Below are 22,781 nucleotides of genomic sequence, written 5' to 3'. Positions count from 1 at the left end.
CACCCTATTTCAAAAATTCTAATTTTACCCTTCGGTACATAACCACCAAATGGTCATTCTACGTGTATCTACCAAACTTTGGTAGATTATTCGGTAGTTATCTGCCGAACATTTGTGGAGGTTTCAGTAGATAACTACCGAATGAGTGTTGGTGATTTCATCTTTATTTTACAAGAGAAGGTAAAATAGAAAAAAAGTTGAACAAAATATGTTAGGGTGGTGAACTCAACAGCTAAGGGTAGTGGATTTAGCCTGCGTCTTTTTATAAATATAGCTATATATAGTACTGGGCCGGTAGATGGACTGAGCCCAACTTCAGAATAGGCTAGAAAGCCCAATCCATTAAAAAAAATAAAGGGACAAACCCTAAACCCACCCCATGAAATAGCCAAGGCGCGCATTTGTTCTAGGGTTCTGTCGAGGCCGCGTCTGCGTTACTGCTCAGTGATCTCCATCTCAACGCCGCCGTAGCCATGGTACCTCTCTCTCTCTCTCTCACGGATAAAGCGAAAGTCAAACCTTTACCCTTTCATATTCGTTTTCCATATGTACTTATAGATAAGTTTGCTTCTGCTTTTGATTTTTATTTTGGATCTGTTTATTTAGTGCTTATTGAGAAAATGCGGAGATTGGAAAGCACTGCAAATCTTTATATCAAACATGGAAAGGACTGGTTATATGATCAATTCTATTGATTTTTTTGTTTTTATGTTATGGGTTAAAGTTAGTTTTTAGTATTAGAACTACTGATTAGTTTCTGGTATTAGAATCTACTGAATATACGGTGAAATCATGAATTCGATATTTTTCGAATTTTCGTAAAATTAGTATAAACTTGTGTTAGTTGAGTAGAAAATGGTAATAGACTTATAGTGGTTGGAAACTTTAATATGGAAATGATACATGCTATGAACTTGTAGCCTCCATAAGGCAGACTTCAATTTTATATATAACTGGATATGTATTTGCTGACAATGAGTTGTGCTCAAGCTGTTGGGTACCTATTGGGGGTGGTTTGTAATTTTATAGTGCGTTTTGATATTTGAATACAATTGTTAGATCATAGCATTTAATCGCTCTACACCTTGTATGCAACCTTGTTCTTTTGTTAATTCTCTGTTTTTTGTTAGTAATTTCTTATGATTCATACTGTTATTGGGTTTTATGTCAGATTTTGCATAATCCCCGTGTTATCTTCATTTTGTGTTTGATTTCTTTGTACACGGATCATAACCCATGTCATAATGTTTCAGGTGAACGTTCCCAAGACCAAGAAGACATACTGCAAGAGCAAGGAGTGCAAAAAGCACACCTTGCACAAGGTCACACAATACAAGAAAGGAAAGGATAGCCTTGCTGCTCAGGGAAAGCGTCGCTATGATCGTAAGCAATCAGGGTATGGAGGTCAGACCAAGCCAGTGTTTCACAAGAAGGTAAAGATTAAGTTATTGCCCCATTTGCTTACTGAATATAAGAACAATTGGTAATTAAATATCAAAAGTTTAGTTGTTTGTTTTCAGCAGTATTCATGTTTGACCTTTATATTACTAAACAGGCTAAAACTACGAAGAAGATTGTCCTGAGGCTCCAATGCCAGGGTTGCAAACATGTGTCCCAGCACCCAATCAAGGTTAGTGTTGTGGTGTAATTTGCTTCTTTTTGTTTCTTTTCAAGGCGTTTTCTAATGCTTGATTGTTGCCACTGGTTTCTGCAGAGGTGCAAGCACTTCGAGATTGGTGGAGACAAGAAGGGGAAGGGAACCTCTCTTTTCTAAATGTTTTGTTTTGGTTGTATGTTATGTTGCTTTTCTTTCTCGTTGAAGCTCTAAAGAAGACATGGTAGACTTGTCGTTTTTGTTAGTTCAATGTTAAACATCAAAGTGGTTTTTAACCATATTTTTCTGCTCACTTGAGATTAGTGTTTTAATTCATTGTGCATCTTTATCACCAGTTGTTTTTGTTTCAATCTGTTTGTTTAATATCCATTCCTGTTAAGTAGCCCAAAAAAAAAAAAAACATCCAGTCCTGTTACTGAGAAAAAAAAAAGGCCGAGTGATATGGACTGCAGCCTCACAAAGTCACATACTCACATGCCATCTTTTGGACATAGTTATGGATGGGACATCCCACTTATTTTGGTGGCATTCAAGTCTTCATTGACTTCTTTCTCGTGGGATGCCCAACTGCATCTTTTGTCTTATTACCAAGATATTATGGTGGTCCATGCAATTATGTAGCTTTTATTGGAGTTTGTTTTATGTTGGTATTATTAGTTTGTCTCTGAGTAACCCATTTTCCCAACAATGCTAATACTGTTTACCTCTTTCATGACGTAATTCTGCTTCCTAGTGATTCATCAACTGCATTACAATTTAATGTCCAAGATGACTGAACCGGAAGTTTATTTGTGTGAGTGTGTGTATATGGGTTGTTTACTGCATGGAAAGTACATGTATCGTCATGACCAAGATATATAAGGTTTAACCGAGGGTCTCATGACTTCATTATTGTTCAATTCCACATTCCAAAGAGCACTTGAAAATTTAACGAATTTGTCATGCTATTGTTCTTTGATATTTGACGTATATAAGCAGTAATTTTATGCTTTAGCATCTAAATATTGTTGTTGTTTTTTTTTTTCCATAAAAAGTGAAAAAATATTGTTGTTTTTGTCTTCTCTATGCATGGACCATGGCAAGATATATGTACATCCACTCACGTACTATGTCCCTGTATATATATTTGCTGTCGAGTGTCGAGAACGTTGACTAGACATCTACAATGCAAAGGCATTTTAGAATTTAGCCAATGGATTTATAATGCGACTATCTTATTCTAGAGCAGGCAATGGGAGTTGCTCTTTAATTTGAACAACAACAAGAATGTCAAAAGGTATTTATCAAAACTGAAATAAAAATGAAAACTGAGGACTTAAATATATGCCAATCGATTCCTTTTTCTGGTGATTGTGACTGTAGGCACGCTGCACGCTGCACGTAGCTATCTGACTATGTATGAAAACCTGACTCTACTCTTTTTTTTATATGTCTGCGTTGAATTGCAAGTAAGCTCCGAGCTTTCTTTTCTTAGAAAATAAGTAGCCTTCCTAATCCTACGGACAACAGTAATATTGAAATTGAAGTCAAACATGCATATAAGTGGTACAAGGGTCAGTTTCATTGGTGATACAATTAATTGGGAATTGGGTGTGAGTAGCTATTACGTAGTGCCTAATCATGTGTTTATGGTGAATCATATATGCAAGCAATTGTAGCTACCAAGATACCTAGCTATGCCCTATTTATGTATATATATATATGAAGTAAACCAAAACTAAGATTGCCCTTCTCTGTTCTCTCAGCTAACCTCAGATTTCATGCAATTTCAGTACTAGAAGAAATGTATATGTATATACTGCTCGATCCAACTAATATATGCCTGTCAATGGTAGCTAGCACAAGTTTCACTAGAGTAAGAAGAAATGAAGGAAAATTGAAAATCATAGATCAAATATTTGAGTTGCTATTGTAACTGTCAATTAGTCGAAGCCTCACTATCAGAAAGCAGATAGTAGCTAGGAAATTAATAAGTAGAGTAAATCACATCAATGGGTGTAGAGTAAGGCTTGATGTATCCCATATATGCCCATAAGGCATCATCCCATGGGTGACCTAATTATGACTAAATAGGTAGCACCTCCTACAATGTTCTCTCTCTGCATGTGTATGTGACAGACAGTGTGAGAGATAGAGAAAAGTGAGAAGAGCCGACACAGAAAAAGCTAGCTAGCAAGCAACATGAATATTGGCTTTCCAATTAATTAAGGGCCCTCAATAAACAAGCAGCTAGCTTTTTTTATTCTGCAGGCGTTATTAATTGCCACTGTTGTGAGGTTGGCTGTTGCCAGTACTACTCACTCTTATATATTTTTTACATGCACTTTGTTTACATGCCTTCAACAAAATGCATGTATATGTTATCTAGGTCTTCATATCTATATATGATTATATTCTCACCTCATTACACATGTATTTTCCCCTTGCTTATATATTTTGTTATTTTCTATTGATTAACACCTACTCATGATTGCCTAATTGGTTGGTAAATCACATACTCTATTACTTACTTGATCATCATATCACAATTTCTTGTATCTTTGTATGTTTCTAAACTCCAATAAGAAACACCCACTAATTGTGATTGATTTATCAATTGACTCATACTAAGATTAATAACAAAAATATAGTCTTAACCATAATTGTCTCCATATTCTTTACTATGATGCATCGTTTGATAAAGCCAACATATCCAACTCAGAATATTTCATATATGATATGGAGTGGCGGTAGATGCTCTTCTACAAGGATCCTCCAGAGGAAGCTTCCTCCTCCTAAAATTAATTTATCTCTACACAAAAAAAAAAAAAAAAGAAAAAAAAAAGGAAAAGGCAAACTTGTAACATATTTTGAACTTAAAAAAAAAAGAAAAGAAAAATAGAAGAAGAAGCTTTAGCCTTTTACTCTTTTAGCATGTTGTGAGGTTAATCGATCATTAAGACAACTAGACAAGCTAGCATTTGGAATCTTGGATCCATTATTTCTTATTATAAATTTTTAATTCACATATAGCCATATAGGGTAGACCTGCAAATTAAACTATTGAGTTGGTGGATATACATCATATACGGTACGTCTTAATCACAATTTTAATTATCTCAACCTCAAAATATTAAAATTAGTATTTTCAGAATACATATCTTCTAACGTGGACCTGTCTAAGACATTGGTCCCACCCACGCTTTGCTACACAACAATACATTACAATATTATGAGCCTATGACTCTCAACGGTATGATTTGTCGGTGGGTACCCTAATCATGTCAATGCATCAAACGGCTTACCATGCATGACGAAATATATTGATCATTTCAAACGTACCTGTTTTGATTGATATTTTTTCTCATATAGTAAGTAAAATGTTTACCTTCATTTTTATTTTTCAAATTTTCTATTATTTTATAGCTAATTAGCTATTAATTTAATGGTATTTCTTCCGAATGAAGAAGTTCTAAATTTGAATTCTCCTCCCCATATAATAAAAATTCCACTTTAATCAATATACACATAATATAACATATGTATTTATCGGTTCCGCATATTACCATAGTGTCGACCACTCATCTTCTTTGCCGGTTTTGATTATGAAAAAAAAAAAAAACTTAATGCCTATAATTTGAATTTAAATATCCGTAAGACATAATTTACATTTGGCCAAATAAAGAATCAGTACATGCATTATAATAACAAGAAGGAGGCGACTTTCACTATTATTATATCCTTGCTTACAATGTCCGAGTCCGACAACCCAATGGAATTACCCCAAGAAATAGAAAATGGGCAGTCAAATCTTTAGATAAATTGAAGAGTATCTTAGCAATAGAATATGCATAGCTAATTAGCTACTGAATTATCAATTAAGCAAAGTAGACTTAGTAGTGCCAGATTGTCAACCACTTGGAATTAGACATTTTGTTTTGTCATTGAGTTTGGGCTTTTGAATAAGGAAGGTGGCTCTTAATTATGGACAAAGATGTTGGTAATTGAACAACCAAAATGACAAAATTTTCTTCTTTCTTGGGTTGGAATTAAGTTAATGTAATTTCACTGCTCTCTTCCAAATTATAGCCTCTAATGCAGTCTAAACAATGTACACGTTTCGAAACAATACATATTATATTTGAATTATTATGCAAAACTTTCGACCTTTTAGATCTGGAATTGGAAATAAATGCATTTTATATTTGTACTATAGAAATTTATCGGGTCAGATGGTGTTTTTTTAAACTCTAATTCTTAGCACTTCAGATGTTCTCTAAGAAACCTCTTAAAAAATAGATATTTTTTTTTATTGGTATGAAGAAATGATTCATTCAAAGGCCCGAAGGCAGAAGAAGGTAGGCCCAAAGGCCCCAAACAAAAGAGCACCAAGAGTGGATGGAAATAAATTAATAAAGTTAATTAATTTGTTCCAAGTATAATGGTTTTGTTTATTGAAATGCCAATTCATTTTGATGAAGAAAAAAAAAAATGCCAATTCATTATCTGTGACTGGAGAATGAGTGATACAAGTGGTGACATGCCACCTCGCTGAACAGCTTGTGCCAAGTTGTTTCTGGAATATGTAATGAATGGATAATTAGGTCGTTGTAAATTTGTAATTATAAAACAATATAATAAAATGGCCATATGGGTCTTAAAAGTGCAATCAATAATATATAGTTATATATCACTTCGTCTACCCATTGAATCATTAAATTTTTTATTTTCATTTTTTAAAGAATCAACAATGAGAACTAATGACAATACAAAAATAATTTTTATTGTATTTTTTAAATCAGAAAAATCATATAATTTTTTATTAGAAATCAGAAATCAGAAATCATATTGATTCTCAAAGGAAGCAGAAGCCTAATGAAATTGTTTGCTTTGGCTTACCATGCTTCAAAATGTCATTGTTTTTTTTTTTTGGGTAAAAATTAATTCTTGTCATTTATACGTACAATTTTATGTTACTAAATACGAAATTATTAAGTTTTTATCCATCCAAGTTCATGCATAACATTTCCATAAATGACATCTTCATTGCATTCACAGATAAACATATTATGTCACTTACTAATAATTTATTTCACATAAGTCATTGTTGAAAGAAAAATAATTTTAGAAAAAATAAATGTTAAATACAATGGAAGAGGTAAGAAAAAGAATTCAAAAACACAAAAGCCAATTTATGGATTAATAAAAAATCAGAAAACAAACAAATTCATCTATTTATCGAGAGAGAAAAAAAAAAAAAAACTTAGAATATATCCAGGAAAAAAAAAAGCAAAAAAGAAGAAAAGCAAAAGACAAAAGAAAAGGAAAAAGAAAATGGCAGTTGACTACCACCCACCAGGCCACCAACACTTCTCCCTCACTGTATACAGCTAGGGTTTCTCACTCTATTTGCTTTACTATTTTTTCCCTATTTAGTATTTACTGCACAGCTGGACTCTCTCTCTCTCTCTCTCTCAGTCCAAACTCCAAAGAAAACCAGAAGAGCAACAAAGAGGCCAAAAAGAAAAAAGGAAATGCAGGTCCCAAAACACACTCGCTCCTTATCTGCTCCACTCTCTCTCTCTCTCTCCCCCTCAGAAACCCATACCAAAACTATGCATGAACTTTGAGAGAACAAAACAAAAAAACCCAGAAAACCAGAACCCCCATTTCACCAAAACCAACTGGGTTTTCACCAATATGCATTCCCAAAGCCAAAGGCTTTCCCTTTTTCTTTTCTGTTTGCTGGTTTTGCTTCCTATTGCAAAGCCAGATCTGGGTTCTGACCGAGTTGCTCTTCTGGCTCTGCGCTCAGCCGTGGGTGGCCGTACCCTGCTCTGGAATGTGAACCACACGAGCCCATGTGGATGGGCTGGTGTGAAATGCGAGGGCAACCGTGTCACTGTGCTTCGGCTTCCTGGTGTGGCTCTCTCCGGCAACATACCCACCGGCATTTTCGGCAATCTGACTAGTCTACGCACTCTCAGTCTTCGTCTCAATGCTTTAACTGGTCCTCCACCATCAGATCTCTCTGCCTGCGTTACTCTTCGTAACCTTTACTTGCAGGGCAACTTGTTCTCCGGCGAAATCCCTCAGTTTCTGTACAGTTTGCACGACTTGGTTCGGCTCAACTTGGCGTCCAACAATTTTTCTGGGGAGATCTCTCCGAGTTTCAACAACCTCACCCGGATAAGGACTCTGTACCTCGAAAACAACAAGCTTTCTGGGGCTATTCCCGAGTTGAAACTTCCCAAGCTTGAACAGTTTAATGTATCAAACAATTTGCTAAATGGGTCTGTTCCAAAAAAGTTACAGTCTTACTCTTCGAACTCGTTTCTGGGTAATTTGCTATGTGGGCGTCCCCTTGACAGTGCTTGTCCTGGTGACAATGGAGCTATTCCAAACCCGGATATCAATGGGAACAACAAGAAGAGCAAGCTGTCTGGTGGTGCTATTGCCGGTATTGTGATTGGATCTGTACTGAGTTTTCTTCTGATTGTTATGATTTTGATCTTTTTGTGCCGAAAGAAGAGCAGCAAGAAGACTAGCTCGGTTGACATTGCCACCGTGAAGCACCTGGAAGTCGAGATTTCCGGCGATAAACAGCCAGCGGAGGTGGAGAATGGGGGTTACGGTAATGGTTATTCAGTTGCGGCCGCTGCAGCGGCGGCCATGGTGGGGAATGGTAAGGCAGAATCCAACAATGCCAGTGCTGGTGCTGGTGCTAAGAAGCTGGTCTTTTTTGGCAATGCGGCGAGGGTGTTCGATCTGGAGGACTTGTTGAGAGCTTCAGCGGAGGTTTTGGGGAAAGGGACTTTTGGGACGGCGTACAAGGCGGTTTTGGAGGTTGGGACTGTGGTGGCTGTCAAGAGGCTTAAGGATGTGACTATTACTGAGGGGGAGTTTAGAGAAAAGATTGAATCTGTGGGAGCTATGGATCATGAAAATTTGGTCCCTCTAAGGGCTTATTATTTTAGTAGAGATGAGAAGCTTCTTGTGTATGATTACATGCCGATGGGAAGCTTATCTGCACTTTTGCATGGTGAGTGTTTCTTGTTATTCTATTGCTTCCTTTATTGTTCATATATTGCTCTGCCTTTTCAGTTCTGTGGTTATTACTTTATATCTCTGTGCTTGCATTGTGATGATGATGGCTATGATTTCTTCTGGTACATCGTTTCCTAGGGAAGGTTACTTCAATTTTTGTTTATTTTAGCCGTTTCTCTTTCGTTTAACAAAAACGAGGAAAGCTGGATTACACATGGTATTGTTTTCTTTGAATTGTCCTGAGGTTTTGTTATGCATTGTTTATCATCTTCACAAACACTACTCTACTAGTGTCTGTTTGCTTGAACCCATGTGTCTGTTTTTATATAATTTGTCTCCGTTTCCCTGAAAATATTGAAATCCACTAGTGCATATATTTTCTTCTGAATTTCTTTTGTGTTGGTACTTTGATTTGCATGATCTACCAGTTCTGCTGTATGCATAGTGTTTATATATGTGGTAGATATTTAGAGTTGCTGTGATTTTACAATCATTTCAATATTTATAGATTTCCTATTCGAATTATAATTAGTCAGCAATTCCCTTTTGATTTTTCTTAAAAGAGGGACATCATTAATGGGGAAAACTTCTATCTTTTCATCAGTATTGTTACAATGTATACTTTGGAGCCCATAATACTATTACAGAATTTTAAATCAAGAGAGATACAGAACTATACAAGAGCTTTATGTTTACTACCATCTTGTCTTCTATTTTACACTACAGGAAACAAAGGAGCAGGTAGGACTCCATTGAATTGGGAAATCAGGTCCGGCATTGCCCTTGGAGCTGCCCGTGGCATTGAATACCTACACTCTCAAGGCCTCAGTGTCTCCCATGGAAACATAAAGTCATCCAATATCCTGCTCACAAAATCCTATGAAGCTCGGGTTTCTGATTTCGGCCTAGCACACCTTGTTGGACCCTCTTCCACTCCCAACCGAGTTGCTGGTTACCGGGCACCAGAGGTGACTGATCCTCGCAAGGTATCCCAAAAGGCCGATGTTTATAGCTTTGGGGTATTGCTCTTGGAACTACTTACTGGAAAGCCCCCAACCCATGCACTCTTGAATGAGGAAGGAGTTGACCTCCCAAGGTGGGTTCAGTCCATAGTTAAAGAAGAGTGGACTTCTGAGGTTTTCGATCTTGAGCTCCTCAGGTACCAGAATGTTGAGGAGGAGATGGTTCAGCTCTTGCAACTTGCAATAGATTGTGCAGCACAGTTTCCTGATAATCGACCTTCAATATCTGAAGTGACAAGGCGCATTGAGGAGCTATGTCGTTCTAGCTTGCAAGAAGGTGATGACCAACCGCCTGCAGATCATGTTGATAATTTAGATGATGTGTCTTCTTGGTGAGTTCGTCTGGCCCCCTCCACCATCTTCCCTCATGGATTTGTAGGACATGCTTTGGTTTGTTGTGCCAATACTTTTGCGTGTTAATCTTTGTTTTGTTGTATGTTAAATCTGGGTCTCATTTTACTTTCCTTAGGAGCCAACTGTTATTTTTTCACCCTCTTATTCGCCATTGTACTACTTTTTCCCTTTTCATTAATACACTTTGGGGTGGATATCTGTTCCATTTGTTGTTGGTGGATGATGGTTGCTGTAATTATTACTTCACCTTTTGCCTTTTGCCTTTATCACAACTATTCAACTATTGAAATTGAAATGTTTTAGTTGCTTCATATGTTAGTTGTGATGTCTATTCAACTTTTGCCTTTTCTTTATTTGTTGCTAAACGATATTTTTCAAGTATGAATCACTTTGGTGAAGATCTATGACTTGAGCAAAGCTCGATTGTTATTGTCACAACTTTGAGATGAAAAATGTTATTGTCAAAGTACTACTATATTCATATAAGTGGTTGTGAGGATTGTAGATTATTCTGGCAAATAACAATTTTAGCTCCAGAAAAACATCTTCCAATTTCTTTTTCTCATTTGGTAGTTGGTTAGTGACAAAAGGGTTGTCTTTTTTTTTTTGGTTAACTGGGGGGTCAGAGACCCCAAACAACAAAACTAGGCAGCAACCAAACGAGGTTTACAGACACCCAAAAAATCTTCAAAGAGGCAAGTAAAACACTCCTAGGGAGGCTGGGAAAACTCCACAATGCCAAGATCAAGACCATGGCCCAATTGAGCCAATTTATCAGCAGTGCAGTTCTTCTCTCTAAAGACATGAGAGATCTTACGACAAAAGGGTTGTCTGGTAATACAGCATTGATTTGCTGGAACAGTTCTTTGTTACCACTTACCACACAAACACAATGCTATCATATATAGATTGGTGCTAATGGTGCATGAGTTTCATTCTTTATGATTAAAAACTGAATGTTTGCACAGTTGAAGTGAATTCAAAAAAAATCATGAAAGAATCATTCTTACAAGTCTGCAGTGAAAATCACAAAGCTGCTTAGGGACAATAGTATGGGTTCTTTTACCAGATAATACAGTAATTCAGAATTCAAAAGGTGAGTTGATGTGTACTGTGATGATGATGGTTATGAAGCAAGCTTTATCGTGGACCCAAACTATTGCATTTAAGTGGAGGGTCAGGTGTAAAAAGTGAGCAGACAGTCTGATGTAGTGGTCCTCTACTCCTCTGTGATGGTTAAAATTTTGTTGGCATCCAAAGCCTCAACTCAAGGATTTAAAATATGTGCTCTCGGGTGTATAAAGAAATGGTTACTATAAGAAAATGATAAGAAAACAAAGTTCCATTTTCCAATATGGGATTTTTTTGTCTTGGAGTTGTGCTGTCCTATTCTGCCGTTTTTATTCAAAATCGAAACGGTTCTGAACTAGAAAGGATACAAAAATTTTGTTTTCATAATACAAAATTGGAAACTCCCAGTCCCATGCACAAGTGACAAGTGGCCTAATAAGAGGCTAATGGGAGTAATTCATGATGAAACTTGACCAAGCGAAATTTCGATTAAAACAATTGAGCAATGTGGTTTGAACTTTGAAGTACCTCATTGAAAGGAACTGATATCAGGCTTTAAGGCCTTGTACTCATTTATATTGGGAATGATAAAAGATTTTAGTTGCATAATTTGGGATCTCTCTAACAGTAACAGCTAGAATTGAAAACTGATTTTTGTGAGCACTGTACTCTCCACATGATTTTGGCAATGCAGAACCATAACTATGGTTCATTTCACGGTTGTTAAAGATGGAGGGAAATAAACCTTCCAGATTTCCATAACATTTATTAAGGGTCCGTTTGCTCACATTTGTCAAAATAAAAATTGCTCACATTTTTCGTTTTTTAGTTTTTATTTTCAACTCAAGATAGAGAAGCAAAAGCAAGAGAATAATGAGAAGAGAAATGATAGATGCGAGAAAAAGGAGAAAATGTATATGGAATGCTTCATAAAATAAGAACTAAAACCAAAAAAGAAATTTTGTTCATGTTTTCTCCAAATTTATCTTGCATCTCTCATAGATATTGCAACTCGCAGGAAAGAGCCTGGAGGGAAAGGAAGCCTGGAGAGGATAAATATGGGACTATAACGTCGCTTTAATATCCCTAGAAATACTCGAGTAAGCATTCATGGGACTTCAGGTCCAACTTAATGCCCAACCCACAAACTGTTGGGTGTCCAACAATCCTAGTCAAGCCCAAAGCCACCATATCATTTTCCTCAAACTAAAAAGTCTAAAAAGGTCTAAACCCAAGAGCTCAGTGCTTAGGGCTCAGTGCCTGAGACTCCAAGCCTTTCTAAGCCTTGAGCCTTTTACATACATATACATATCACTATCAATGAAGATTTTCAAAAGATGACACTATATTTGGCCTACATTTTCCAACCTTTTATACAACTTGCACTGGAAACACTTTACAGCAGGTCAAAAAATTGTAGCGAGTAAAATAAAGAAGCTACATTGTGATTGGAACAGAAAGGGATGTGTTGACATGGTTATGGAGTAAACCAACAGTTCAACTTAGGACAAAGATCATAAACCCACATGGGGTTATCAATTAGATTACATCAAAGTTCTCTAAGATACAAAAGATGACTCAACAGTGAAACCCCACGGTGTGGACATGTTTACCTATGTGAGGAAAGAGCACATCCCAACCAGTTTCGGCATTTTGAGTTTTCTGATTCCTCCCATCTCTGCAAATGCAAATTCAGCACTCAAATTGCTAACTGCACATTATATATAAAAGGAAGATGCTATTTGTCCCAATATTTTCTCCCAATTTTTCTTTCCCAACTTACATGGCATTCATTCATTGGACTCTAAGAAAAAAAAATTTAAACCTAAGAAAGAAAAAGATAAACCCTGTAAAGTAAAGTGGTGACAAGTAAGTTTGGGAAACAAAAGTTGGGAAAATTAGTTGGGGCATTAAGCATTTTCCAAAATGAAAACCATGAATTTCGAAGATCATACATGTACAGGGTGTATACAAACAACAAAGAGGTGATTAGGCCCCAAAAACACGCCCAAATCAATTTAGAGTCAAAACCCCAATACCAGCTTTTGACAAGTAGGAGAAGTTTCTATGCACTGGGACCTGATCAAGGATCATCCTTAAAACCCTTTGAAAGCAGATCATAGTTGATTGATGCAAGCTGGGAGAGATTCTGAAGCACAGTCAAAAGAACAAAAAGTAAGATAATTACCAAAAAAAAAAAAAAAAGAATGAAAAATGGAAGTAACAAATATAGGTCTAGGCTAGTATAGAAACCAAATAAGCATAACATGGGAGAGGAAAAAGAGAGGAAAGAAAAAATCAAATAAAAAGCAAAGACAAAACTTCAATTACAGAAGCCATATCAAGCAAAATTGTAGATCCTGCCAAGTCATTTTGCTAACACTGTACATCCAAGTCATTGCTGAGCATACTATCAACAGCTCCATAAAAAAGGCCCAACAATATCATTCCCCATGGAATATATAAACCAGTGTGCTCACATCATGTGAACACCCTATTTACGAAGACTTTAGAACAGTAAGGCTCATATTCCATAAAAGTCAACAATAAAAGATAAGAGATAAAATCATGCCCAAATAACAATACCTTGAGTTGTCAAACGAGAGATAATCATTAAGTTAAGAGATACCTTAAATGAGAAATTACTGAAAGAGTAATTGATAGAAGAGCCAGACTCAAACTCTGTGAGGCCCCCGCATTCATCACCCTGTCAATCAACGTTGCCCAATATCACATCAGTGCTGCAAGCTATATGCAACCACAGAAATTTAAAAATCTTAACATAAATTAAAAGTGCTAGTTTCCAGGACTAAAGTACCACTTCATCATGACGGTTACTCAAGCAACTGCTGCTGCCACTTAAGCTATCAGCATCACTGGAATCATCAAGTTCACTAGCTGGATAAACATTTTCATCTGCAGTATTCCATGAGTAACGACTGGTGAAGTAACTGGTATCCAGTGCACTCTCTGAAGAGGGAACAAACGCAGCCTGTAACAAATGAAAAGTCATATGTGGTGTCAATCTAACCAAAGAATGAAAAATCTGCATCTTCATGTTTATGATTTATGGATATGCTGTATCACACCTTCTGCCTGGCAAGTGTGTCCCAGTTGATATCTTTAAAGAATGGATGCTGCTTCACCTATACCATATCCAGTTCTATCAGTTTATCTATGAGGTTTGTGCGATCATGTATTGGAATCAACTCACAAAAAAACCACAATTACCTCTGATGCTCCTCTAGCTCCAAGTCTCTGATTAGGATCTTCTGTCAGTAACCTAGAAACCGGTTGTGTCAGCATCAACTAAACAAACATACTATCACTAGACATCACATGTCATTTGGTAAGGAAACTTATTCCTTTTAAAGTTCAAATAAGAAAAAATAATAAAATATTTAACACGTGCCTTACTATGTGAATATCCATCACATATTGGACCTTAAACTGGAATTTAGTCTAGATCTAAGGTCGATTTTCAAGCCTACACATGCTGTCATAGAACACTATTCTAAGTTGATACAGAATGGTATTCTAAGTTCTAGGCATTCTTACAAAATGGGAACAGATTTTCTGTGGACATAAGCGACAGGCTCATAACTTGAAGTAGAACTATAGAGCAGTTCAACAATGTTAACATCAGTGTCTTAAAACTAGACCAACAACTGACCGATCCGACCATAATGGATGGGTGTTAATTCCAGTCTGATACATCCCTCTGATAGCTTTTGGTCAACATCCACATTGGACTCATTTACCAATGGTCAACTACAATGGAAAAACGTATTTACTCCTTGTAAAGCAATAATAAAATATATTCTTTTTAAACAATGACAAAACATAGAAAGATCTGTGATGCTTAGCTTACTGATCAATAAGATCTTTTGCTTCACGACTCATCTCTTCAGGTACCCGAGGCCAGGGTATATTACGGTTGAGTATATTATCAAATATTGTCTTCAAGAAAACAAATAAAAAAGGTTAAAAAAAAGCAGCCAAAGAGTTAGACCTCAATCAAACTACGAAACTCACAGACTTGTTGTTGTAAACAAAGCAAACACCAAAACCATGTATTATGACATTTTAGCAGGGAAATAACCTGAGGATGCTCTGCATTGAAGGGTGGAATGCCAACAATCAATTCAAATAAAATGACACCAACGGACCACCAATCTGCAGTTGCACCTGTAGACCATAGAACAGCAACAGATTGTTAATCCTATTATGGAATTAACTGATCAAAGAACAAAGACTACAGAAAGCTGTTTAGAAAAGAAAAAAATACAGGAGCATTATGTATGGTTGCCCTTAAATAGACAAACCAAAGAAGAGAACAGCTAGCTGTTTGGAAAAATAAGTGGGAAAAAAACTAGAGCATTATGGTCGGTTGCCCTTAAATATTGATTAATTCATCTTCCTTTTTTGTCGAAATTAATTCAAATTCAATTCAAGAATTAACCAGTACTAATGATTTAAAGATTCTAGTGCATAGCTGACCATTCATGGCTCCAATTTGGTAAAGCTTCCAGGCAACTAGTATTTCTTTCTTGATCTTGGAGGTTAACGTAAAGTTAAAAAAAGAAAGTTTAAAGACAAAATAAAGAAAATAATAGCACCTTAAACTAAGAAAGGGCTATACAAACCATGTCCTGTTCCCAAAAGTATCTCCGGGGCCAAATAGTCAGGGGTTCCCACAGCAGATCGTTTCTTTCGCCTTTCTCGCTGTTGCTCAGACACAGATAATTCAGGTTCATCTTCCCCAAGTAAGGATGTCCCACTAACTGCTGGACCAGATAAGTCATCAGTGCTGTTGATGAGACCAACCTTTGAGAGCCCAAAGTCTGTCAACTGCTCAGATGGAATACAAAAAGTTAATAATTAAGGGGGGGGGGGGGGGGGGTTAGGTGTATGAGTTTGACAATGTGAATACGAAGTTAGAAAGCCTAGAAACTATAATCTATACTATAACATAACATAACATAACAGCAACAGGTGGTGTTTAGCTCTCGCTTCCCCAACTTTTAAGACCTTAATCCAAGTTAAACATAAGTTTTATTATATTGGGTGATAAGCATCCATACCTTGTAATTAACTGCTACACAATTTGGCACTCTTTCCAACCACAAACTACCGAAATTATTTATTTAAGAGAAAAAAAGAAAAGAAAAAGAACTTGAGAACAATCTCACATGCACTATGCGCTTATGGAAGCGCTAGTGTTCTTGAAATAATTGAAAATATGATACAAACAGTTTCATTTTCTCAAACATCATGCATCAAACTAAAGCTGAACCATGTTCTACCCATTTCCAGCTCTAATAGAGATGGATTTTCAAATTTGTCACTATCTTGCTTCAACTGGAAAACCTAACTATATTAGAACCACTAATGTAGTGACACTGAAATGTGCACCCCAAGCATCTGTCAAAAATGGCAACAGAACAAAAACTAAAAAATAAAGAAATATAGATACCTTAACATGGCCATCATGAGCAATCAACAAATTGTCAGGCTTCAAATCACGATGAACCACATGAAGCGAATGTAAATATTCTAAAGCAAGCACCTGCAAAACAAAAATAGATAAACAGAACCGCAGATTATAAACTTGCACTGTAATGTAACCTGCAAATATATTTCTGAAGAAGATGCAAGCACATACCAGTTCAGCTATATATACGCGAGCAACATCCTCCTCTAAGCAGCCTAAATTTCTTAACAATGAATACAGATCCCCTCCATTTAAATACTCCATGACAAGATACAAGTTTTCACGGCAAGTAAACGAATAGAAGAAGCGAACCTGATAAAGTTCAAGTTCAAGTTAGAATGAAATGAATGTTTCTCAAGGAAAGGTAAAACACTTTGCTAGAACACCTGCTCACCACAAAAGGATTACGGACTGAAATCAAGATGTCACGTTCTGCTAATATACTTTCAACAGCATTCTTACGGATCATATCAGCCTTTTTAAGAACCTGTTGCAAATGTCACAAAATAAGAGTGACAAAATCCTCTTCATGCTCAAAGACATGATAAAAGCAAAACATATTTTTTCTTTTTCTTTTCTTTGGAGGTGGGGGGTGGGTGGGGATAGGAAACACTGAATTTTTTTATGTCTGAAAAAAATTAAACAAAAAAGTGATGGACAAGGTGTCCATCCAAAGTAGCATACCTTTTTATCAATTATGGTACTTGTTATAAAATTGTATATGACTGAGAAACATTAAATTGACGCATGCTACTTCAGAGAAGCTTTCATGGGTTCAATAACAAATTAAAGAAAGAAAGAGGAGAGGGAAGATATTCCAATAAAACCATGCAGAAGACTGGCTATAAATTAGTAAGCCTTTATATGCGTTTCTGAAGTTTGAAAGATAAAATGCCAACTTCTGAAGCATATAACCATGGACAAACATAGGCACAATAAAGTTGAGCATAACAAGAATAAACCACAGAAAATAACTAAAAGCAAAAACTCAGTAAAGAATGCAAAATGATATAGAAGACATAACCAGAAGCTCAACCAAACAAACAGAGAAATAAAGCAATAAAATCATAAAGAAATTATGTGTCTAATTACACTTACTTTAATCGCAAAAAGATCCCCTGTTGTTCTCTTTTTAGCTAAGAAAACTCGTCCAAATGCCCCACGACTTATCGGTTTGATAATTTCAAAGTCATCTATAGATGTTCGGTCCTTGGGAAAATGTATAGGGCTTGTACGAACCACATCATCTTCTAGAGGAGTGTCTTCATCAATTATGGTACTTGATATATCAACCTTTTCATCATCCACTAACTCACAAAGCTGCAAATACTTCTCCCTAGAGTATCACAATCATCACATTGTATAAAAATTTAATTTAAGAAAGAACTGAAAAGGTGGCATGTAGTTTTAAAGATTTTCCAATGAATTGTTCAATCAAACTTTTTAGGCAAAATATAAATACCATAGTTCAAGGTATATTTAATGAACACTTTAGTTGAAGTTTGTAAAAACCAAGAAATATAGCAGCAAGTACCCACCGAATCAGCTTCTCAATGCGTGTCCCAAATGTTTCCACTGTAAGTGCATCAAACTTTCTGCGGTCAATAACAACTCTCAAGTCTTCAAGACAAGACAGTAGATAAGGAATGGTGCGATCATCATCCAAAGGTGTATTAGCCACACAACGGGCAATATCAGCAAGTTCATTCATCTGCGTCATCAAAAGGGAGTTATCTTGATAGCATCAAAAACTAAAACTTTGATACAAAGAAAGTTGGGCATCAGTGAGCATAGCACCAAGACCAGCAAGATGCATACTAAAATTAACTCCGAGTTTTATGCTACTTTGAAGCGTATGAAACTTCTCTGTTTTTATAGAGGGTACAATAGAAACTCCCATCACACATGATATATGTAGAGACTAAAGACACATGCATACATATATTTAGAATTGATGTATGTAGAGATATAACATATATATCCCCTCTTAAGCATATGCAGACACAAATACTGCAGAAGGTGCTTAATATTTTTGAGACAATTAATCTTCATCTTCCTTTTAATATGAAAAACTTAGGACATGGAAATGAGACCAAGATGTTTTCATTGCATTTTGAATTTGACAAAGATGATAGCTCATATAATAAACTGATATTCAAATGACATTCCACTGCATCTCAAGTATCATGAGTATGTGTTTGGGCAACTCCTAGAGCAAAGAAGTATTTGTGAAATAAAAAAGACAAACGAGAAACCTGAGGAAGATCATCATGCTCAGAGAAAGATGCCTTGCCTGCCAGGAGCAAGTCAATCTGACTGGCCCTTGGCGTCAATAACGGAGACCTAGGAGTCATGCTTCCTGCAGACGATGTTGTCATTCCTTGATCAGACTTTGGACCAAAACGAGTTCTACATGACATAGAAGGTAAACCCTTCAGGTCATCCATAAAAGCTGAATTATCGGCTTCAGGAAAACAATCAAGCATGTCCTCAGAGCCTCTGTGGGACCAATCACTGAGTTTTGGAGAAAGAACATCAGATTCTTCGGTCACACTGGAATTTGAGACTTTCGCAACATCTGGACTTCCTACACCATGCTGGATATCCTTTTGAGCAAAGGAGTCCATCATCTTTTCAAGGGTTTCAGAAATTCTGACAAGACGCTCATTGACACTTAGACCCTTCTGATCACATCGATCAGCAACAGCACAAACTTTTAAATGGTCTTCCACATTTGAAGTTGGAACCTCCTCCTCACAAATGCGACAAATTATAGAACTCTCATCAGATCCATTCTGCAGATTTCCCCAACCCCAAGAAGGTTTGTGCTGGTGCTTGGAAGAATGTTCATGAGAATCCTTGGAAGAAGGCTCAGGAGGCTTAACAACAGCCAGATCAATGTCAGAAGTCCCTCTCCTATCGTCTGAAGCCTTCAAATGTTCAACCTTACTATCATTCTGCTCCTTTACTTGAGCAGCTTCTTTCATGCTTTTTCCAACTGGAGTTGGGAATTTCTTCCAAGACGTCATCCGGTCCCTACTAGCAGGAGACTCCAAATTCTTAGAGGGGTGATCGACAGGAGACGAGATTAAATTTCCAGGTTGTATAACATTGTCTCTCTTCCAATCCATACTATGCTGCTCCTGACTGTAAGATTTTCTAGCTGAAGCTGCTTTAGAGGGCTTTGTAACACTCAAACTCTTTGCATCCTTTCCCACACCTGGAGAAATTCTTTTTTCTGCAGAATGCAGAACTCTTGATTGCCGAAGCTGGAAAACCTGTACATCCTCAGCCAATCCACTTTCCTTATGGAACTGCAACAGCCTGGTACACCTTGTGAGTATGAAAAGCATTCGGGTGTGAAGCTGCTTAAGCATACCCGGAGGAAGTTCTTGGCGTCTATCATCCAATTCCTGAACTATGCCTTCACACTGAAGCCAAAACTCTCCAGATGATGTCATTGCACATCTTCGAGCCAAAACTAGCAAGTCCTCAAGCGTTTCCTGCCACTCTGGATGACTGTCTGCATTTTTTTCAAGAATTCCAACCAAATCTGCTGCAAATACAGCCAGATCAGAGTTCACTTCTTCTTTTGCTTTGTCAAATTTTGCCCGAATGGCAACCAAGACTTCCTGCATGTGGAAACATGATTACAAACAGGTCAAACTTCCTAATGCAAATTCATCTATGCATAAAATTGTTATACAACAGGACAGCATAAGTACCTCCAGGTTGTTCAAGCCTCGAGGCTTCCAAAATGGGAAAGGACGTACACCTTTGGAATTCAGTTCATGTGAAAAACTTTTTATATCGGCAGGAAACCTCTTTCTTGGTGCACTCGTTAAACGGAGTATAGCTTGAAAACGGGGAGATTCAGACTCCTTGGGATTTTCACAATCATATGCAGTCTAGAAAGGTAAATATCAGTCTCAAACACATAGTGACAAGAACTGATAGAATGTAGAAAAAGTCGGAAATAATTGAGGTAATAATATATATATATATATTTAGCAGTACCTCTGGTGTACATACATCTGAACTTCTTAAGCCTCCAGAGCGACTCCAGGATGATATGTTTCGCCCTGTTAAGGATAATTGAGGTATCAAAAGCCATTAGTGAGGAAAAACCATAACAGGTATCTCACTCCTTATTGAAGGATGAAGATGTACAAAAACTTCAGCAATTTGCAATGTGATAAAAGTTAAAACGTCAAATAAAAATTAAAGAAACAAGATGTGTCAGCACAAACGTATTGCAATGATATACTATGTTCTTCATAAGTTTTTTTGGCCCTGTGTTCTCATCATGTTTGTGTCTTAGTTTTGAGTGAATACTGCATTAGCCTTCAGTATCATGCCAATTTTACATTTCATGTCCTAGTGGTGAGATATAATTAGAATTATGATCCTTTCAGGTATTGGAAAATTTGTTGCTATAAATTCTCTAGGGGAATTCATCCTCCACCTATTACACGCACATTCATCATCAATGGTCTCCAAAGCTCTACACGTTAGTCCAAATCAATGCCTTTTCTCTCTGTTTTTATATTTCTCTTTTTCTTTTCCTTTTGCTTTCAATTTTTGGGGGCTGCCCTTAGTATATGTATTTGTCTATTTGGGTTGCAGCTTTATATCACTTGTAATGAAAATATACTAAACCCACTCAATGGTAAGCAGCAATAATAATTTAATGATATAGGTCCTTACTGAATCACACATTCCACCCAACATCATTTCTCATTGCTGAATCATATCAAACTTTTGACTGAATACATATAATCTTTTTTTTTTTTTTGGTAGAGACTGAAGACATATATTCCTTTCCACATTACTGCAACTGAAAGTCTTAATTTCTTCCAATGAATGCAGAAATACCTACTTATGATGTCAACAATGCTATACTGGATTGCTTGCTTGACAAACATTTTCAATACCATTAGCTAGTTCATACTTGACAAACATTTTCAATAACACGTGACTCCTAAGCTCAAAACACTATCATTTTCTAGTTAATATGAATTTGGAAACATTTACTAATTTTGTTAGGAGTTCCAAGTCATTTCTGTGGTGATGCCTACAGGAGTGATTTCAATACCAGGTGACTCCTAAGTCCTAAGCTCAAAACACTACCATTAGCTTTAAAGTTTAACCTCAGTACTTAGCGTAACTAAAATATCATAACTTATAAAACAGCACGCATTGTATAATTGTTCAAAACCAATACCAGCTTCAGCCGATGATTCGCCATTCTGTAACCACGATGGCGCCACCATGTTCGGGCTCTGGTCTCTCGAAGGCACGCTTCCAGTTGACATACTATCCAAATTACCGCCATTATCAGCCCAACTCCCACTTGTCGCATTGTCATTAAGCCCAATCCTACTCTGAACCGCCGCCTCCTTCTTCTTCCCCCCACTCCCCGACCCCAAACTCCCACCACCGGCTCCACCGCCCGGCCTCGACAAATTACTCGAACCCAAAGCCGACCCTTTGTCGCCCCGGAACCCGAAAAAGCTCTCCTGTGGCAACGGCCCCGATCTCGTCTTTATCCTATTCAACCCGAGCGACGACGCCAGAATGGGAGACACAGACGCCGGTGGCTCCGCCGCCGCCGCCGATGCAGATGACTTCTTCTGAGTCGTCGAGCTCAAGCCAGCTGAGCTGGACTTTGAGGGCGTTTTGAGCAGAGCTTGACTCTCTTTGCCCTTGGCGTCCTTCTTCTTTGACCCGTCTTTGACTTGCGTTTGGCGACTGGCGCCACCGAAGGCTCCGCCGCCGGAGCTGGTAGTCGGGCCGTGCGGGTCATCTTTGGTGGCGGATTTGGGTTTCTTCTTATCGGATCTGCTTGGGGAGTTGGAGCCCAAAGATCGTGGGCTGTTGGTGTTGCCATCGGGACTGTTGGAGGAGTCTGATTTCTTGGAGGAGAAGAACCTCCCCTTGAACACCATTGTTGTAGTTACCGTATCTATCACTCGATTTTAGGATTTGTGAAATTGATGCAGCCCTAGCATGGGAGCATAGGGCTGCTTGCTTTTACTTTCAGAGAGAGAAAGTAAAGGTATTTTGGAAGTTTCAAATGGATGTTGATGATTTTTTTTTGGTCGAAAATGGATGTTGATAATCTGAATGTTAAGAACAAGGACCAGGTTGAAGACTCCCCCACTCGAAATGTGGATATATCGTCTTAAATTCTCTCAAA

The 22,781-nt window shown here is 37.2% G+C and overlaps 3 protein-coding genes across 7 annotated transcripts; 2 read left to right on the top strand and 1 right to left on the bottom strand.

The window, feature by feature from the left end:
- The first annotated feature begins 360 nt into the window (after positions 1-360).
- On the top strand, positions 361-1,907 carry LOC147275346 (large ribosomal subunit protein eL42). 2 transcript variants are annotated; one of them, XM_086227345.1, is made up of 4 exons: positions 361-476; positions 1,254-1,433; positions 1,556-1,630; positions 1,715-1,907. In XM_086227345.1, the coding sequence occupies exons 1-4, from the start codon at positions 474-476 to the stop codon at positions 1,772-1,774; spliced, it is 318 nt and encodes a 105-aa protein (XP_086083471.1). In that variant the 5' UTR covers positions 361-473; the 3' UTR covers positions 1,775-1,907. The 2 variants fall into 2 exon arrangements, with proteins under 2 accessions (XP_086083471.1, XP_086083470.1); XM_086227344.1 differs by lacking the exon at positions 361-476 and having other exon boundaries at positions 1,245-1,433.
- A 5,135-nt stretch (positions 1,908-7,042) lies between these two features.
- On the top strand, positions 7,043-10,328 carry RLK902 (receptor-like kinase 902). Its single transcript, XM_086227876.1, has 2 exons — positions 7,043-8,636; positions 9,368-10,328. The coding sequence occupies exons 1-2, from the start codon at positions 7,214-7,216 to the stop codon at positions 9,997-9,999; spliced, it is 2,055 nt and encodes a 684-aa protein (XP_086084002.1). The 5' UTR covers positions 7,043-7,213; the 3' UTR covers positions 10,000-10,328.
- Positions 10,329-12,492: 2,164 nt separating this feature from the next.
- Positions 12,493-22,769, bottom strand: LOC147275344 (Protein kinase superfamily protein). Of its 4 annotated transcripts, none has more exons than XR_015119645.1 (18): positions 21,807-22,767; positions 20,600-20,664; positions 20,308-20,490; positions 18,838-20,214; positions 18,121-18,293; positions 17,681-17,918; positions 16,977-17,069; positions 16,754-16,894; positions 16,565-16,657; positions 15,735-15,939; positions 15,191-15,276; positions 14,960-15,048; positions 14,320-14,371; positions 14,178-14,234; positions 13,907-14,080; positions 13,718-13,795; positions 13,044-13,237; positions 12,493-12,766 (listed from the first exon to the last, which is right to left on the bottom strand). XR_015119645.1 is itself a non-coding variant. In XM_086227873.1 (18 exons), the coding sequence occupies exons 1-17, from the start codon at positions 22,528-22,530 to the stop codon at positions 13,172-13,174; spliced, it is 3,894 nt and encodes a 1,297-aa protein (XP_086083999.1). In that variant the 5' UTR covers positions 22,531-22,767; the 3' UTR covers positions 12,493-12,766; positions 13,128-13,171. The 4 variants fall into 4 exon arrangements, 2 of the variants coding, with proteins under 2 accessions (XP_086083999.1, XP_086084000.1); XM_086227873.1 differs by having other exon boundaries at positions 13,128-13,237; XM_086227874.1 differs by having other exon boundaries at positions 13,168-13,237.
- Positions 22,770-22,781: the final 12 nt, after the last annotated feature.

This window comes from Dryas octopetala, chromosome 9, assembly GCF_963921425.1.
Source record: "Dryas octopetala chromosome 9, drDryOcto1.1, whole genome shotgun sequence".
Classification (NCBI taxonomy): domain Eukaryota; kingdom Viridiplantae; phylum Streptophyta; class Magnoliopsida; order Rosales; family Rosaceae; genus Dryas; species Dryas octopetala.
The sequence above is the reverse complement of the archived record's forward strand: the minus strand, read 5'-3'. Positions and strand labels throughout refer to the sequence as shown.